The 18,409-nt window shown below is 41.1% G+C and overlaps 1 protein-coding gene across 13 annotated transcripts in view; it reads left to right on the top strand.

The window, feature by feature from the left end:
• ENOX1 (ecto-NOX disulfide-thiol exchanger 1) overlaps nucleotides 1-18,409 on the top strand; it is a 358,275-nt gene that overhangs the window by 263,328 nt on the left and 76,538 nt on the right. For all 13 annotated transcript variants that reach the window (XM_075046158.1, XM_075046156.1, XM_075046155.1 and 10 more), the window contains 2 exons: nucleotides 1,416-1,649; nucleotides 13,898-14,110. In XM_075046158.1, coding sequence (XP_074902259.1) covers nucleotides 1,416-1,649; nucleotides 13,898-14,110 — 447 coding nt within the window. The remainder of the gene's footprint in view (nucleotides 1-1,415; nucleotides 1,650-13,897; nucleotides 14,111-18,409) is intronic.

The raw sequence follows: 18,409 nt of genomic DNA, 5'->3' as shown, positions 1-18,409 counted from the left end.
GAAGGGAGTTCAAAACTGGGTTTTAACTGTGGTGGTGAGGTGCTGAAGCTCTTCAAACCACAAGCAAACCACAAGCCGGAAAGGTAGGTTCTCTTGGGTTGCTGCTCAAAAGCAGCAAACACCATTTTTCCTGCCATTTCGAACAGGAGTTTCCTATCCCTGGAGTTATTATGCAGTGATTGCAGTAGTGTGTGTTGTTTCTGAAGAAGTCTCTGCTGGGCTGCTCTACTTTGGAGGCTACTGCAGCGGGTTGGCGTGGAGAAATTAGAGCTAGCCCTGCGCAGACTGATTAATTTTACCTGTGTCTGAAGGCTCCGCTTGCAGATTTCTATGTAGTGTTTTCTCACACTTTCTCTGAGTCGGCATTTTAAAAGTTAGAGAAACTGCACTGTGAGTATCTTTCGCTTTGGAAATTAAACTTGGAAAACATAGGTGCCCAGCATATGTCCTTCCACAGTATGGTCAGAAAAAGCTCTTTTTATAGCTTTGGCACAATTTGTTTGTCTTCTGATAGAGTCAAGGGTTTTAGTTCAGGGCAGGGCCCTGTTGCAGTGCTGTGTAGCCCCTGACTTAAAGCCTTTGCAGTCTGCCAGCTTTCGCATGTGATACATCGACCAAGTTATGAGTATGTAGAACTTCGGTAAAGATGAGGCACAACAGGTTTCCTTATTTGTTCTCAAAGGGGTCTTGCAAATGTCTAATAAATCCATCCGCACTTTTAAAATGACTTTAAAGAATGCTGAACTCAATTCATTTGTAGGTGGTTTGTATTTGCTGCCAGATTTCCAGTGGGGAATTGGGAAGTAGTGTTTGCAATTGTAAAGCCTCAAAATTTTGAGATCTAGCATCAATGCAGTTATGACACCACCCTCTTTGTGGCACAGGACTCTATGTAACACAATTTTCTCATTCGTCGGTAGTCATGATTTTTATAAAATTCAGCTTTTGCCCATACTTCCAATTCCTTTGGCAGGCTGGAGGAAGGCACTAAACTAACTGTACATGATCTCAATAGGATCGGGGGAAGCAGGACTCTACATTCAGACCAAACCAGATCCTTTTTTAGTAGTTGTTTTTTGTTTAGCTGGCCTTTGCACTTACAAAGGTTGGGATTATCAAGTAGAAAAATTACATATTTTAGAGACTTCTAAACAGGAATATAGATTCTGTACCTTTGGGTCGACTTTTCAGCTCATCTACTATGTTGATAGGTGATGCAGAAAATTGCGAGGAAAAATGAGTGCATGAATGTTCATCTTCCTGATGAGAACACAATGATCGATAAATCCTGCATAGATATGTGGGAATCTGTTAATGTATGGTTTTACTTAGCTGCACTTGAAAGGAAAAAAAAAAAGAAAGAAAAAAATAAGCAAAGAAGTGCTGCAACAGTTAGTTCTGCTTGTTGATTTCAGGTTACCGCATGAGATTAGGATCTAGCACAGACAAAAAGGATTCAGGTCGCCTTCATGTTGATTTTGCTCAGGCAAGAGATGACTTTTATGAATGGGAATGCAAACAAAGAATGCTGGCCAGAGAAGAACGCCACAGACGCAAAATGGAAGAAGACAGACTGCGCCCTCCTTCTCCTCCGGCAATAATGCATTATTCTGAACACGAAGCTGCTTTGCTGGCTGAGAAATTGAAAGGTAAGCAGCATTTGATACTTTTCAGTGTATTATTCCTTAAGAGCAGGAGCCATCCAGAAGTCAGAGCAGGGGAGCTGATTTCTCTCCGATGTATTTTATTACTTGCCCTTTTAGCTTTTCCCCATTCCTCTGCCATTTCTATGCCGATGGTAATGATACTCACCCACCTGCTAGAAATGTGGGACGTCTGTCCATCTGCCTGTGCTTTAACAGCTAAAACACAACCTGCAGAATACTACAGTGGGGTTTTCTTCTGTTCAGGTGCTATCATCATCTACCTTGGAAATGCCTGTTACAAACAGCCTTCATATTAAAGACCCGTTTCTCCAAATGTCATTATTCCTTGACTCACATGTTACTACATTACATGCATGCGACTGTCACAATTCCTGGCGTTTAAATTGCCCTCATGAGCTGCATTTTAATGTGGCCCTCAGATGCAGTGGTACAACTTATCTCTGACACACACCATCCATTCCTTCATTCCATCTTTAGAGTTAGAACCGCTTGTGCAAGATAGTGTCTTGTTTTGGTATGTGTTTGCTTGCTTGTTTGTTTTTCTAGGTACACTTACTGAGTTAATATTTTTCAAGGGTGCAGCTTGAGGATTCCTGATTTTAATAGTTAACATAGAAAGTAAGAAGCAAAGAAATAAAATTCTTCATGGTAAAGAAATTAAAAAAAAAAGATCAAGCAAACAACTCCTTATACCCCTTAGAGTTGTATTTGTTTGCATTAAGTGTTTAGCAATTGTGTTTGGCATTCTTTCCCCACGTGGTGGCCAAGCGTGTTATTTTACTGTGTGCCAGGTCACAAGAAACTGATTCTTGCCACTGTTTCGGAATTATCCACATTAGACTTAGGCTATCTAGCTGTCAACGCACTGGCCTGTGTTCTAACTATGAAACATGTTTGGGAAGCCAAAGAAAGATAGTACGAAGTGTTGCATCCTTGGAGCATGGAGCAGAGATGCACCCTACTGTCTCTTTGAGTACTGCATTGGTCGCTGTTAGTTGTCACTGTTACCTCGGTCTGTTATTAGTTTGGCTGACTGATTTTCTCACCACATAGACTCCTCTAATTAATAACTCATTAAGTAACTGGGAGATTGGTAAAATAACTCAGATGGATTGATAGACCAGGAGAAAAGAGGGAAAGAGGCCCAAATATAACATTTTTTAATTCTTATCTAGCTTCCAGCCCAGCTCCTGCAGAGGTTATACAATACAATACAGAATTTTAGATCCATCTGTTCCTAGAATCTGTTTTCAGTTGAATATTTTAGGAGTTAATCTTTTATAGGGAAGTTTTGCTTTATGTAGTAAAGCCTAGAGGTTTCCTGAACTAAGCCAGAAAATGCAAGAAGTCTGGACAATTTCTTCCGTATGGCTAGCCTTTGCTTCAGGCTCGGGGCATTGCTTGGTTTTTTGCAAGATGTTTAAGATGTCTGTATTTAGAAGGATTTTTCTTTTCATTCTTGGAAGTTTCCATACTTAATTAAAACTTATTCCAACCATTTAGATCTTTGATTCTCCTGAGAGACATTTGACCGGAGCTTGGCATATATGCTCAAGTTTAATATAGAAATATTTTGAGCACAGTATAGACCAACACCACGTACATGACTATTTCTCTGGAAATAAAGATAAACTTTCAGAAACATACAGAATTAAATATGATAAATTAAGAAACCAAAATGGTAAGTTTATTTTTTATTGGTTAAAAAATCATTAAAATCCAGCAAAAGAATATATTGCAATTTTAAAAATCTTTGCTAATTAGCAGTTGCCTTGTAGCAAGATTAATGGCACCAGCCTTGGATCTGTATAGATTGTTGGGGGTGGAAAATGCAAAGAAGCCCTTTCTTTTCTCACTGGTCATGAGTTGTCTCCTGTACTAGGTACTCTAGAAAGCAGAAGTGGGGTTTGATCATCATACTGGTCTGCTTTACCTTTCCTATGGCACCATAGCTGGTATCTATAGGGCAGTGCAGTAGAACATTATGGCCTCCCTTGGGCAGCATGGATTCACCTCATAAGCCCTTTGTAACATCCTAAAAACAGAAGTAAAGCAACACTAAAGAAACTTCTTTAACCCTGGCAAAGGGCAGTTCATGTCATCATACATTTACAATTTAAATGTGGACGTCAGTGAAGCTAACAGAGGATAGATATATGTACACACACACACACATATATATAAAACTTGGGGTCAAAATCTCAGGTCTCTGGATATCACCAGATTTGCATTGCTGCAAAAGCCTGGACAATTCAGGCTGAAGAAAAGAAGGATCAAAATATATCTGCCTTTGGCAGGATTTACCTTGAAAGATTGGGTTTTGAGCAGATGCTTTGCAGTTGTTTTCTTAAGGAAAGTCATGACCTCCCCGTGGTACCCACTTCAAAAGACTCCTGAGCTCCGTTGCCAGCGCATGAGACAGAGTTGCAGGTGCCCAACGTGCAGGTTTCAGCTCCTGCAGTGCCTCCAGAAGTTCACTGAGCAACACTAGCTGAAAAGCAAGCCAAAATAGCTAAACATCTGTCATCCCAAGATACTGCTTTGCAATCACAGATGTAGACAACTTGGTCTGAATCCAAGCAACTTTTGTTGTCAAAATAACCTTGGAAATTCCTGACAGCAAGGAAATCTGATGGTGAGCAGAGATGAACTAGGCTCATCAGCCAGTCCCTTGTTGTGGTCTAGATATTTATTGAGTCTATAACAGAGGTGACAATATCTTTTTTCACCTTCTGCAAACTGCAGCATAAGACTTAAAGAAATCATTGGTTTTGTGTACCAGACTTGGCTGGCAGCTCTCGCCCCAGTGTTGTCAGCATATTCCTATTCCTCTCATGTGCCGAAGTCACCTGGTGGAGCAGTAACTGCCGTAGAGGAGCGCGGAGGAGAGAGTATAGAGGATCTTTTATGCCAGCTGGAAACAAAAGTTCATTATAAAATTTCAGCCAGGCATTCTCTACTGGTATGGCGCTTCATAGGAAAAAAGAACTGGTTTCAAAATGTGCTGCCTGGTGACTGGCACTGGGAACTCACTGCATGTGAAGCCTTGCATACCTGCAAAAGCATGAGGGTTTAGGACTTGCTCTCCATTCCCTGCTCTCTGTGGACTATCCCAAATCCCTTCATATCTGCAAAGAACTTGGTTTGAATGCTTGATTTATGCAGAAATAAGGGAAACCCATCAAACTGTGGACGAGTGCAATTTTTCACCACTTTCCATTTTAGACTGTGGCAGAGAGTGCTGTTTTATGGGTATCTCCCTTTCCCTTTCCCTTTCCCTTTCCCTTTCCCTTTCCCTTTCCCTTTCCTTTTATTCCCTTTTCCTTTTTCTTTTCTTCATTAAGGTCTTCAGAGTCATGCAAATGAAATCTTTCATAACTTTTTCCTTGTTGGCAGTGTGGACATTTTTTCCTGTGCCTTTCATGTTAGCCAAGAGGGTATTCACTTTTCTTTTCTCTAAGTGCCTGTGATGTTGTTCCTCTCCCTATCCATGTATTGTGCATTGTTAGTGCCACTTTTCGCTATGTGGCAGTGACATATTGCCAGTATCTTGGGTGTAGGTCTCATGGATTTGAGCCTGTTGCTCTAAAAACATATTGGCCTACACTACTGACTCTCCTTGGTTAAACATTTTTGAGCTGCTCTGCATTGATCATTTGCTAGTGATGTTCTCTGCTGGTCACAGCCGGAGCCAAAAGGAGAAGCCAAGGAGATGATGGTTCACAAAAGAGGAGATTTCCTGCATTGGAAAGATGACTTGTCACAAAACATTTGATTTAAATTTGTTTCATGCACTTCCATGCACTCCCCTGAGAGTGTCCCACTCTTCATGAGTCCAGCACATAGAAGGCAGGAGAGACCTGAGCCTGGATTTTCGGAATGAAATGAGCTCCAGCATTCAAACTCAATGGGTAACATGGGGCAGAACATGAGCTCCTTCTCATACCATGGCTATGCTGATCAGTTTTAGGTTTGTACCACACATTTTAGGTTTGCAAGCTGGTTGGGAAAATAAAACCGCTATTTAATTTTGCATGACAAGTTATTTTTGTTTGGGTTTTTTTTTGACCTTCCAAACCACTAACCTGGATTTGGAGGGAAAAGCAAAATAAAAAATTAGCACCATTTGTTTAAAAATGGTAAAGTAAAATTTCACTTTTTCAAAAGGTACTCTTCAAATCTACTTTTTGATCCAAATATTCCAAAATTTGTCACGACATTGCAAATAGTTTCATCAAACCATTATCTGATTGCCGTGGAACAAGATAACAGCTAAGCATAACTGAGGTGAATGAAACCTCTCGCCTCCTTTCCAACATCCTCCTGCCTTAGGTAAAAATCTGTGTTTCCTTGAGGAAATATCTCAATAAATTCATAGATGTGAATTCTGGGAAACCAGGGTCTTTTACAGTAAAGTGTAAATGTGAATTGCCTCCTTAAATAGCCTTTGAGAATAGACCCTGAGTTCTTGCTCTGACAAAACCATCAGAATATCATGTCTTCTACTATTACCTTACAAAAACCTGAGCTCCTTATCTTCCAGTTCATTGCAGCATTTTGTTTGCTGTGTGTCTCTGAGATTTTAATTCCTCAGTATTAAATCAGATGCGTTATTACTGCACAGTGAGATGTGTCGGTAGATATTTAGGATCAAATTTGCATACTCTGACATCTGTTTTCCTGGGTGCTTTATAAGCAGTTGAGTAACGTGGTGCCCAGAACATCACACAACTGGAGATAGGCTGAACCTTTTATCCTAAGTGGAACGCTGCTCTGTCAGGTGCGTTGGAACAAAACATTTTAATCTGTGTGCTTATGACATTTGCGTTTCAAAGCAGAATTTCGAACATCATGGTTTTCTTAATTCAAGCATAGCTGTACCTAATGGTATCATCTTCAGAAATCACTTCTTGCACATAAGCTCCTTTAAAATACTACATCTGTCTTATTTGCTGCAGGTAGCTAAATAGTTCCACCATCTAACAAAGGCATCTCTTTATATCTGAATATCTGTTTTTTAAATATTTTGAGCAAAGGAGACATAATATCTGCAAGTTTTGTACAATACCCTGGAATTTACCTCCCTTTTAAATACAGTGTTTCTTTCTGAGCACAGGGAAGTTGTTCATGTGGTTTTCCATTTTAAAAAATATAATTTGAAAAATTGAGAAACTGCTTTTTTGCCAGGCACCGTATTATCCCCTGAAGAGAGAACAGATTGGAAATTTAAATAAATAGATGGCAGTTACAGTAGAATGAACTAACCGGGGATGCATCTTGTGCAAGATTCAGGTAACATCAAGCCTGACGATCTCAACCCTTGCACATCGTTTGAAATATAAACAACATTTAATTGCTTGGGAAATAGGATATTTCACTGAGAAGAAAACCACGCTGCTTTCATTATCACTCTGCACTTGAGAGCCAGGCTTGTGGAGCGCTGCAGAAGTGGTGCCGTTATCCGGAGAGGCAAGTCTCACGCGGAAAGGATAGAACTCAGTGCAGGGCTACGTCAGAAGGGGAGGCAAAGCTGAGATCCTCTGAACAAATCCAGTGAATGCCAGGTTTAATTGCTGCTGAAAGACTCCAGACCTTTTTTTTTTTTTTTTAGCAGAATCTTTTTTTATTAGTAGTATATCAGGACAGAGCTCTACCACAGACCTGTTTCGACGCTTTAGCGTCAAATCTGTTCGCTCGCCCTTCCCGTTTTTAGAACGTCGTTTTCTCCTTCCTTCTTCCATATGCTGCTGACATCTGCTGTGACACAATACATCTGGCTCCGAGAGCCTTGCGGAGGGGCTGCGAGCAGGCACGGTGCGAGGGCAATTTTGTCTGCTGGCAGAAGAGCGTAAGGTGGGTTCAGCTATCGGTAACCCAATTCCCTGGGCACCTCCCTCCGACAGCCAGCAAGAAGTACGCTCGCTGTTAAGTGTTATTGCTAAAAGTGTCCTCCCTCACCTAATCTGTATTGTATCAATGCAAATTTTAAGGTTTTAATATAAACCCACTTGATTAAATGTACCGCACGGCAAAATGACTCAAGTTAATTACCGTGAACTGGGAAATCGCAGCTCACCGATCTGAAAGTTTGTGGTGTGATTTTGAGAAATAGGGAGGAAACTCAATACCCTCGTAATTACTTTTTATTGGAAATAATGGCATCAGCAGGATAAGATAATGGATTTCTGTGTCTCACATGTAACACCCACCTCTGGAAGAATCTTGCGTGATTTAATTTGGAAGAAAGAGTTTGATGATACGGGGGGGGAGAAGGTACCTTTTAAGATACCTTTTAGTAAATGTATATGCATATTTTTATCAAATCCAGTTTCAGCTAGTCATTTATTACATAACTGGAAAAGTTTCTTGGTTACAGCGTACAGTTAAGGCTATTTAAGAAATAGTAAGGTGGATATTAATCATCCTCTAAAAGAACCCTTTGGCAGTAAGAATTTGTATTCCTTGGTTCTCACTTATTATGCACTGCCACTGGGTTAAAACTGTTATTAATCCCAAAAGCACCAGAGTGATGTGTGTGTTGCATGGCACAATTATATAAGGTATTTGAGCAGGGAAAAAGAAGGTGAGGGTAGTAGACTGAAGAGTTGTGTTTCTAGGTCAGTGGCAGGCACTCTGTGCGGGAGAAGCTCTTAAGCCAAGAGAAAAATAGGTTGTCATCGTGACACCGAAAGTCGCATCTGCAAATTGTTCCCGATGCACAGGGGAGCTGGGCTGAACCTACTGATGAGAGAGGTTAGTAAACCTTTTCCCTGACCTGATTCACCCACAGCAGTCACCCGCTGTGGTGTATTATTTTTCTTCCGATTGAATGCGGTGCTTGCCGTTTAGAAATCTTTGTTGTAGTCTGATAAATTATCGAATCAGAAGTCAGATTAACAGTAACCATGGCCATACATCCTCCCCTGGCTGCAGTTATACGGAGTGAAGAAGTCTGCATCCTGAACTGGCCTCTTCTGCTTTCCTCTAATAACAGGACTGGGCCCAGTTTGACAAACTGGAACTGGAGTGGGATCATCCGAGCAGACCTGAGGGCAGTGTAACCGTGAGCAAAGGGGTAGTGCTGCGCAGGTGGGGACGAGGCAGGGGACACAGCATCTTCCGATGGCACAGCTACCGCTGGCGGAGAACAGGCTGTCAGTCAGAGGCAGAGAGATGGGCTCTATCCCGTGACTCTTGTCCCTTCTCTAGATGCTCTGTAGCACAGTCATCCTCAGTGCTCAAAAGAATGCCTTCGAGGGATGTTTGGTAACTGGATTTCTGCTGGTCAGGGCAGAGCTTAGCAGAAGGGCACACCTGCCCCTTCCCATCTTACAGAAGGGCCAGAGAAAAATGAGATCATTAATGCAACCCAAAACATATGCAGCCAGCACAGGAGCTTTCTAGGTGTAGTCATTAGGATAAAAAAACAGCTCTGTCTTTTCAGCATCTCCTTGCAAACCTAGGAGATTGTGTTAGGGGAGCAAGATCAGGGACAAGAGACAGTATGTGCTGACTCTGGACACCACCATGGCCCATAGGACAACACAGGAGGATTGCTGTGATTTAGACAGGCTCCGAGTGTTGTGTGAATCATCTCAGATACTTTTCAAACCTTTGAGAAAGCCCAGGGCTGGGAAGATACTAATAAGGCTAAAAGCAACTGTAGCCCAGTGTTTGATCTTGTCCTAGCTAGAAGTCCAGCATACAACGTCACTCTCGAAATACAGAAATATAAAGTTAGCTATGTTGGCAATACATCTATAAATGTAAATATGATAGTAATAAGAGTGTTTGAATCATAGAATCGTTTAGGTTGGAAAAGACCTTTAAGATCACCAAGTTCAACCGTTAACCTAACACTGCCAAGTCCACCACTAAACCATGTCCCCAAGCACCGCGTCTACGCGTCTTTTAAATACCTCCAGGGATGGTGACGCCACCACTTCCCTGGGCAGCCTGTTCCAATGCTTGATAACCCTTTTGGTGAATAAGTTTTTCCTCATATCCAATCTAAACTTCCCCTGGCACAACTTGAGGCCATTCCCTCGTCTTAACGCTTGTTACTTGGGAGAAGAGACCGACAGCCACCTGGCTTCAGTGTGATGGATTAGTTTATCTCCCTTCTAATAACTAAGGCCTTAGGCACCATCACCCAAGTTGTGAAAGCACCTTATGGAGGTGCTTAACATTGAAAGATAAATAGTCACAACTTTTCAGATTGAGCTGAATTCTGTCCTATGTTACGCCAGGGAAACTCCATAAGCAGAAAGTAAAATCTCTGTTTCCAACGCTTTTTCCCAGTATACCATTTTGTAGCAGTTCTTGTCATAGTTTTTTCTATTAAAAAGTTTATTCCAGTTGGGGTTGCTTAGAGGTGGTCAAATTACAAGCAGGAAAATGCAAAACATTTGTCAACAATTATTCCTTTTTTTTTCATAGAAATATCCCTGTTGACAATTTCCCAGGCAGCTCTAGGGATGCATTTTCTTTTCTTTATATTCCATTTCATCTAAGTTGTGAGCTAGGATTTAAGTGCCAAATATCTTCAGTTATAAGAGGAATTTGAAATATCTTATCTCTAGCGGCCTGTGATTCAGTCTAGCATCACCTGGAAATCTCTATTGACAGACACCCAGCAAACCATCCTCAACAGACGGGTAATATTAAAACGACACAGCGTGCATCGCAGCTTGCGGTACGACTGAAAACCCAACACAGGCACACGAATGCTGAGTAGGCGTTCTGTGAGTGGTGCACTTGGGTACCGGTTGGGATTACTCTGACCACATGTAGATATCTGTTGCAGAGATGTCTGTCTATGAGCAAGGGTCACCCCAGGCTCCCTTCACAGCCAGTTGAGGGAAGCAGGCACTTTTGGGGCACAGTCCACCTCACCCTCAAATAGACACCTAAAACAGGACTGATGAATTCATCCGACAAGTGTCCATCTCTTTCCATTGCCTGTACCGGGACCCTGGAGTTACTAAATCCAATGTTGACATAAAGGAGATGAATCCTACTTTATTTGCTTAAAACATGCTGTAACTTGGAGTAGAAAAAAAGCTTTAAGTGTGAGAAATAATTTGCCGGGTGCTCGTTTTAAAAGAACAATTACATATGGGATCATGTCTTATATAAAGGAATTTATTTTAAGAGTATGTTTTTAAACAGTGTATATTTATGTGCATCCTACCGCAAGGGAATAATTTTGAACAGAATTAGGAGTTTTGTTTTATTTTTTTAATGAATGGCTGCAATCATAAGGCAGTTCATGCTCTGCTTAAATTAGATTCCATTGCTGCATTTCTTCTACTATTTATCTACTAAATAAAAAATAAATGAACAATCTGGTATAGAAATCTGATTTTCTAAGTGAACCTCTGATTGCTCAGAAAGAGTCACTGCATTCTGGATGAAGAAAATTAATTCACGGTGAGTTACCTTACGCCAGTCACTGAGTAGTCAACTCAAGAATATAAAAGTTAGAGATGAAGGTGAAATAAGGAAATTTTAAAACTGTAGAGAAAAGATTTTATTAATTAATGTGCTCCTGTTGTGCATATATTACCCTCTAGCATTTTTAAATGTATCTTCTAATTATGTAATCAATGAAGATGCTGATGTTTACCAATGAAAGGATTTTTTCCTGCTAGTGCAGAGCCATGAATTAACTATAAGAGGCCCACAGACCTCTGCAGCTCACTGGAAGTATAGTATGTTGAAAACAGGTTTTCAGCATGTCCTTTTAAATGGGTTGAATCTATGTGGCAGAAGGATGGTATGTTTATGCACATCCCTTACAGACACCAACTGTGCCCAATAAAAACAAAACGAGGGCAGAGGTGGTTTAATTTCATATAGACGCTGTAGCAAAACAACACACAGACATGTACTGGGGAGAGATTAAAGCAAGAAAAAGGGAGAATGTTTCTGTGCAACTGATTTTCCTCATGCATCTCCGTGAAACATTTTTGCTGGGTTCTGCACACTGTTTCTTCCCAGGTCACGGTGTACCTCTTCAGAGGTACTTCTGCGTAGCATTTCTCCCAACTTTGCCGTTCATGTCTTGACCTAGATTGAATGGGATAATTTACTCTAAACGGTGCTTCAGTGTTGGGTGATAAATTATATGTGACGATATAGATAATGATGTCTACATGGCAAAAAGAGGAACATTCAGCTGTAGTTACTCTCTACTCACAATCAGCCGCATCCTTGGTGTTAACAGGCTAGTGCCATCCGCAGGGTGACCTGACTGTACAGACTGTTGGAAATTGCATGCTAACATTGCCAGAAGCCATTACAGGTTATTCTTATTGACTACTGTAATTATAATAAACATTATGTTCCAGGGATGAGTTCTTGGCTGTATTGGATCCGTGACATCCAGCTCCCATGCATTTCAGCAGGCTGAAGATTTTGCCCAAGCCGTTTGGAGAGCCTTATCCTAGTGTTTTCTTGCAATGAAGAGGCTTTGCATGAGTTTTGTTTACATTTGGCTTTTCTGAGGCCCATATTCAGCCAACCTCACTCATCAGAGCCACTTAATACATACCTGCCACATACATATCCAGGAAAGCTTGGAAGTGGAGTCTAATCCAAGGGGACAATATGGAAAGACAAGATGCCCATCTGACTCTTCCTCCCCAGAGACAATTACTTAATGAATGATGATGATGAATCACATGCTAATGTAAAGTCCCAACAGATACATCATCATACCAAGGGAGGGTGTTGTTAGGCTCTTATTTTGCAGATTTTTTCAGGGATCTTGGGTGAACATGCCTATCCAGCTGTGGTAAGCAAATCCTATTGCTGTAGTTGAAAGCACATTTCAGTTAATAAGATGCTAAAGATCAGGCAATGTAAAATTTATTCTTCGCGGACTGTGGGTGCAGAGCATGTCGCTAGTCCTCTCTGCACTTTAGGCTCCTCACTTTTTAGGGAAGTGATTACTGGTTCAGAATAAAAGCCCAAATCGTCACTTAAGAATTAGTATTTCATTATACTTTGTACATGGAAAGCAGAGTCTTACAAAAGATGTCCCACATTTCTGTATCCTGTAACACAGTTGGTTGAGTTTAATATTTTCCAATTTTCTTTTTAAACGTCTTTTGGTTATAACTGTACTACTCCCCACCATAACTGTCTACCTTCTCCTGTAGAAAGGTATACCTACCATCTAAAACATACATATAATGAAATCTAGCCAACAAGGACTAGATGAGATGTTTAAAATGATTTGCTGGGAAACGAAAGTTTCATAGAATAAAATCCTGGGGAAAAAATGAGATCGGATTGCACAGAAATGATGCCACAGGAAGACACTTTGTTGTAATAACATTTTCTTGCAGTTCAGCCTGAAAGGACTTAAAAAGAAATGTGTCCTCTTAATCCTGATGAAGCCAGAAGTGTAATGGATGCTGCGCTAAGAGTCTTCTGAGGAAGCTGAGAGCACTGTCAGAGGAAAGAAGATTACTTGGGGAGGGAGCGCACAAAATCTAGCCACCAGTTTTGGTGATCATTCTGCAGAGAAATATAACTTTAGTTACCTGAATGGTAAACATAAAGCTGTAATCCAGGTGTTTGCCTGGATTCGTCTGGAATCCTTTAAAAAAAAAAAAAAAACAACCAGTAAAACAAAACACAGACAAATAATCCAAAACAAATACAGACACATCATCTGTTCAAAGCAGTTCCTTGTAATTAATCAGTGCTTTGAGGAGGAATTGTTCAGCCTCGTCATTGTTCATTAATTAAGAATGTGATGTTAGCGAAATCTGTTGACAAAAGTACGGCTGAGCCCAAGCTCCAAGACTGAGCTTTCAGCCCAGCAGATTAACAGGGAGACATTTCGTTTCCTCAGTGGGTCCAGTAAGACAGAGGTCTCCTCACTCCCGCTGTAAGGTCATTCCATATCACCCAACGGCTTAAGGGAGAAGTTGTGAAAGCAAAGAGGCCACAGGGAAGGGGTGTGTTTGTGTGTGCTTTTTTTTGTTGTGAGAAAACTATTAAAATAAGCAAAAGGCAAGTCTTGAAGAAAGATTTATGTAGCTTCGTGTAGCAGTATTGGCTTCCTACATCTGATAGAACAAAGGACCCCAAAGTTGCCTGAAATGATATACTGCAAGCAGGATTTATGGTGATTTTAATGTGACATGGAGCAGAAAATGTCTTCTCGGCAGGATATTTATGCCTGCAATTTAAAACCTGTGCTTTGATTGTTCTAGATGATAGCAAGTTTTCAGAGGCCATCACAGTGCTGCTTACCTGGATTGAGCGAGGTGAGGTGAATCGTCGCTCTGCAAACCAGTTTTATTCGATGGTGCAGTCGGCCAACAGCCACGTCCGCCGTCTCATGAATGAAAAAGCCGCTCATGAGCAAGAAATGGAGCAAGCCAAGGAGAGTTTCAAAAATGCCTTAACGGGGATCCTCACTCAATGTAAGTAACTCCTTTTTGTCCAGTCTTGTTGTAGTGATGGTGGTGGTGGTGGTAGTGGTTTTTTTTATCATTTTGTTTGTTTGTTTGGGGGTAAGTAGTTGCAATGCAGTCATATTCTACCTCATATCCTATTCCATACTCTATGGCAATTTGGAGGAACAAGGACCATTCCTAAGGGCTTATTTCTCAAGGTGAGCAAAGTTTCAGTAGTTTTTTTATTAATAGACGAAGATGTGCTCTATGCATAATGTCTACTGCTGCGTAGACATAACGCTTCAGGAACGGACCAGACAGAAGCCTCCCTGCTCTCAGCAAAGATCGTGCTTTTGTGGAGAGAAGTGATATGCCTGTGCGTTGCAGCTAGTTAACTAGGCCAATTACAGAATAGAGGACAATTAGGTTATATTTATAGCCTGGGTTTAGGTAAAAGGAAGTAGGATTCAGCAACTTTTAGGGATATATTCACAGCGTACAGGGCACCCCTACAGTAGAAGAATACGCTGTACTGCTGCTGGCATCGGGACTGCTTGGCTGATACAATGCCAGTATTAATTTGGCAGATAAACTGCCTTAAATATTTAGTGCTGGCAGCTATTTCCTTAGTACAGATATATAATCAATGAAGTTACCTTAATGAGGTTCCCTCATAAAACAATAATCGGGATACTTGACTAGAATTGTTCTTCAAAAGGAAGGAGGAGAAGAGAGGAGAAGAGAAAGAAAAAAAGAAGGGAGAGGAGAGGAGAGGAAAGAGAGAAGAGAAGAGAAGAGAAGAGAAGAGAAGAGAAGAGAAGAGAAGAGAAGAGAAGAGAAGAGAGAAGAGAAGAGAGAAGAGAAAGAAAAAAGAAAAAGAAAAAAGAGAAGACAAGAAGAAAGGAGAAAGAAAACTAATTTCATTGTTGCTGTTTTTTAACATGTCTACTCATGGCTGCTCAAGCAAGAAACTTTATGATACTCAGAAGGGTGGAGCCTGAAGCCAGCTCTCATATGCAAGTTAAAAACAAAACCCAAGACAATTTACCAGATGCAGAACAATGCCTTTGTTACACTGTAATTTCTGAATCACACCCTGAATCTTTACATAAAAAAAAAAAAAGCCCTAAAGGCTTTTCTGCAATATTTTTCTGGTCCCTTGGTGGTCATCCTACAAAAGTTAGGGCTGAAGGCAGAAGCTTGGATGGACTTGCCCAGGTTAAGAGAGCAGCCCCTGGAAGCTTCTTGCATACGTGATGGAGAGCTCAGCATCTCAGAAGACCAATTCACCCCAGGGCACATGTCCTTGTAATTTAAGAGCTTAGATGCCTGAATTTAAAAGAAGGATTCTGGGCCAAAGCCATTTGATTTCTGAGGACATATGTTCAGTGAGTAAATTTTAAAGACTAGTTAATTGCCTTGGTAATTTGCTAGGCAATGTCATCTTCCATCTCAGCATTTAAAGGCAGTGCGAGAAGCAGAGACGCAGGCACCACGCATGACCGTGCTCTTCAGTTCACACCAAGGCCTCTGTAGTTTTGTGTCCAACAGCCAGCCCTAGCATTCGAAAATGCCTTCTTCAGCTGCATTAAAAAAAAAATAAAATCCCCCATTGTCAGCAGGCTGAACTTTAGTTAAATCAGTCTAAATTAGCCCGTTTGTCACCAACTGTTGTAGAACATCTGTCACTTGGAAATAGAGATCCCTGTAGTTTCAGGTGGAAACTTGCAGTTTTGGCTATCTGGTTTGTTCCTGTAATGTGCTGAATGCTGAACTTACAAAACAGAAATAGGTCTGGCTTGAAAACACGAGTTTCAGAGTGCCACAGTCACAGCAATGCCTGGAAGAAGACAGTTTCTGACAGGTCTGGCCTAGAAGGACAAGGTCAGCAAAAAAACAGGCTCAGGGAGAGGTGTTATACTCTGTGGATTTTATAAGAACAAATTTTACGAGCTTTCCAGATGCTCCACACTGGTTATTTTATAAACATCATAAACATCAGCCATTATTAGCATTAATGTGTTTTATTAAAATTGTCTGCAAACTTGCCACAAACGGATGATGTTTTTGCTTTACACCCGTATATGCCTAAGATTGCTAAACATGGAGACTGAGAAATGAGCTTCCCTTTTTCAAGAATTTTCCTGTATTTGAATTGAACTGTGGAATGTTTTTCATCTGTCCTTTTCCATTGTTTTCCCACAGCCCTGTATAATTGGCTACAATATGTCACTTGCTTTATGAAGAAGAATTTGAAAATATTAGATGTCCAAAATAGTTGTGTGTGGTCTATTAAATTCTGCAGAGTGGCAAAAAAATACCTGCTGTTCTGCAGTAAGGATCCAAAAGTCTAGTGTAATGCTGCAGCTCTGTGGCCACTTGACATAAATATTACAGTATTTTTAAAATACTATGTGGCATTCCTCTGTCATGAACTAGGTCAAGATGTCCAACTCCGAGCTGACCGTTCTGGGCTTTCTTTGCGGTCTGCAGGGAAAAATAAGCATCTCCAGGGAATAAGTCATCAGACCAACCTCATGGTGCTCTTCCGGTGAGATGAATCATCCCTTGGAGGTGCCATTTTTCCTCTGCTGCCCATAGAGGATTCGCAGGGGTCCTAGCTCAGAACCAGATGTCCAACTTTTTACATGCCTTGTTCAGAGCAGATTAATCCGATTTTCTGTGTGTAGTCTTGGTACAGAAGGATGTAGCGTAAGGGAAGAACTTAGAGTTAGATAGAAATGCCAGCATTGTAGCAGTGAATGTTATGGGGAGTGAAGAAGAAGTGTGTTAAGAAAATGGGCTTCAAGTGCACTCACCTGGAACACACGCACTGTCTGTGTGGGTCTCAGTACAAAATACTTTCTTATTAATGAGGATTAGTGTGGCCAGAACATTTCAGCTTATGGCCCAACTACTAAAGAAGTAGAGATATTGAAATCCCTGCTACAAATTTCTGCCTGGAGGTATTTAGAAGATTACCAAGCGGATTACCCCTAAAAATTTGGGTCAAGTGTTCAGCACGTGAATTAATTACCTGACCAAGATACTTGTGCCAGGATAATCTGTGAAATAAAGTGTATTACTGCTGTCACGTCACCAATTTACAGCCCCTGATTTAAGTTCTACAGGGAGTCTTAGCCTTGTTATGGTGCTTCTTCAGTTATTTAAGGGATAAAGAGAGAAAAATGTCCATTTCCTTCTTTTTTATTAAATTACTTAGTTTTTCTAGATTTGAATCTCTGCTTAAAATATGGACTGTTTTCCAGGATTTTGAATAGTTCTGTCTTTGCGGTTTGATTTCTAAATTCCTCCACTCTGCTCCCACAGCACAGTTACATGTGACACTGCTCCCTGACTTTCCGCGCATCTCCGTTTCATTTCCTCCCAAACCACCTTTTCAGCCTAAGGCTTATAGATGTTGATCCTCATGTTTAAGAAAAATGGAAGCCCTAGAGACATCCGCATTGGGATGTTTTTTAGACTACACCAAAGCTGCAATTCTCTTCTCTGACTTTCTCCTCCATGCACTGTAAACTTCATCTACCTCCTATTGAGGTTTCAGCCTATTTAGTGCATTCTCCCTTGACAATATTTTCAAATGTACCTACAGGTGAGTGAAGATCCAAAATCCCATATTCAAAAATTAATTTGACATCTCAAGAGTCAGACACACAAGGGAGTGGAAGTGCTCCAGTATGCGAGTAGATAGATAAACAGTGTAATGAACAGAAGTGCCCCATTGGTGGCTACTGAGCAGTTTATGACACTGATGTATTTGGTCATTTTAGTCAATTTTACTAATGGATGAGTCTTCAAGGGACTTAGGCACCAGGTCTCCATCAGGGTCTATGAATCAGTGTCTTGCATGCCTGGGGGGAACAGTGGGAGGGTGGGTTTTATCATGGAGCCTGGCCAGATTACTTCCTTGTCACATGGTGACCTTCTCTTTCATTCTCTCCTTGACCTTCAGGGAATTTCAGTGTCTAGTGATCAGGATGATCTTTTGGAAAGGTATGGTTAAATACCCTGAATGCCAGGGAAGGAAGAGAACTTAAGGCTCCTTCCTTCCAAGCGTGCTCTAAATGGTGAGGTCTGGTGCTCTGAAAGGTGGTATTGACCTTCCTTGGGGTGTTGGACAGATGGCTTTTAGGCACCTGGTCCAGAACGATGCCAGCTGGAGGGAGATGTCTCCCTGCCTCCTGTAACACCGCGCTGAACACAGAGAACAGTTGCATCTATGGCACATCCCCGTCTAGGGGATAGCAGCTAGGTAAGGCAGTATTCCCAAGTGTGAAGCCATTCCCCTGTACTATGTAGGACACC

This window comes from Buteo buteo, chromosome 14 (genome assembly GCF_964188355.1).
Source record: "Buteo buteo chromosome 14, bButBut1.hap1.1, whole genome shotgun sequence".
Taxonomy (NCBI): domain Eukaryota; kingdom Metazoa; phylum Chordata; class Aves; order Accipitriformes; family Accipitridae; genus Buteo; species Buteo buteo.
The sequence above is the reverse complement of the archived record's forward strand: the minus strand, read 5'-3'. Positions and strand labels throughout refer to the sequence as shown.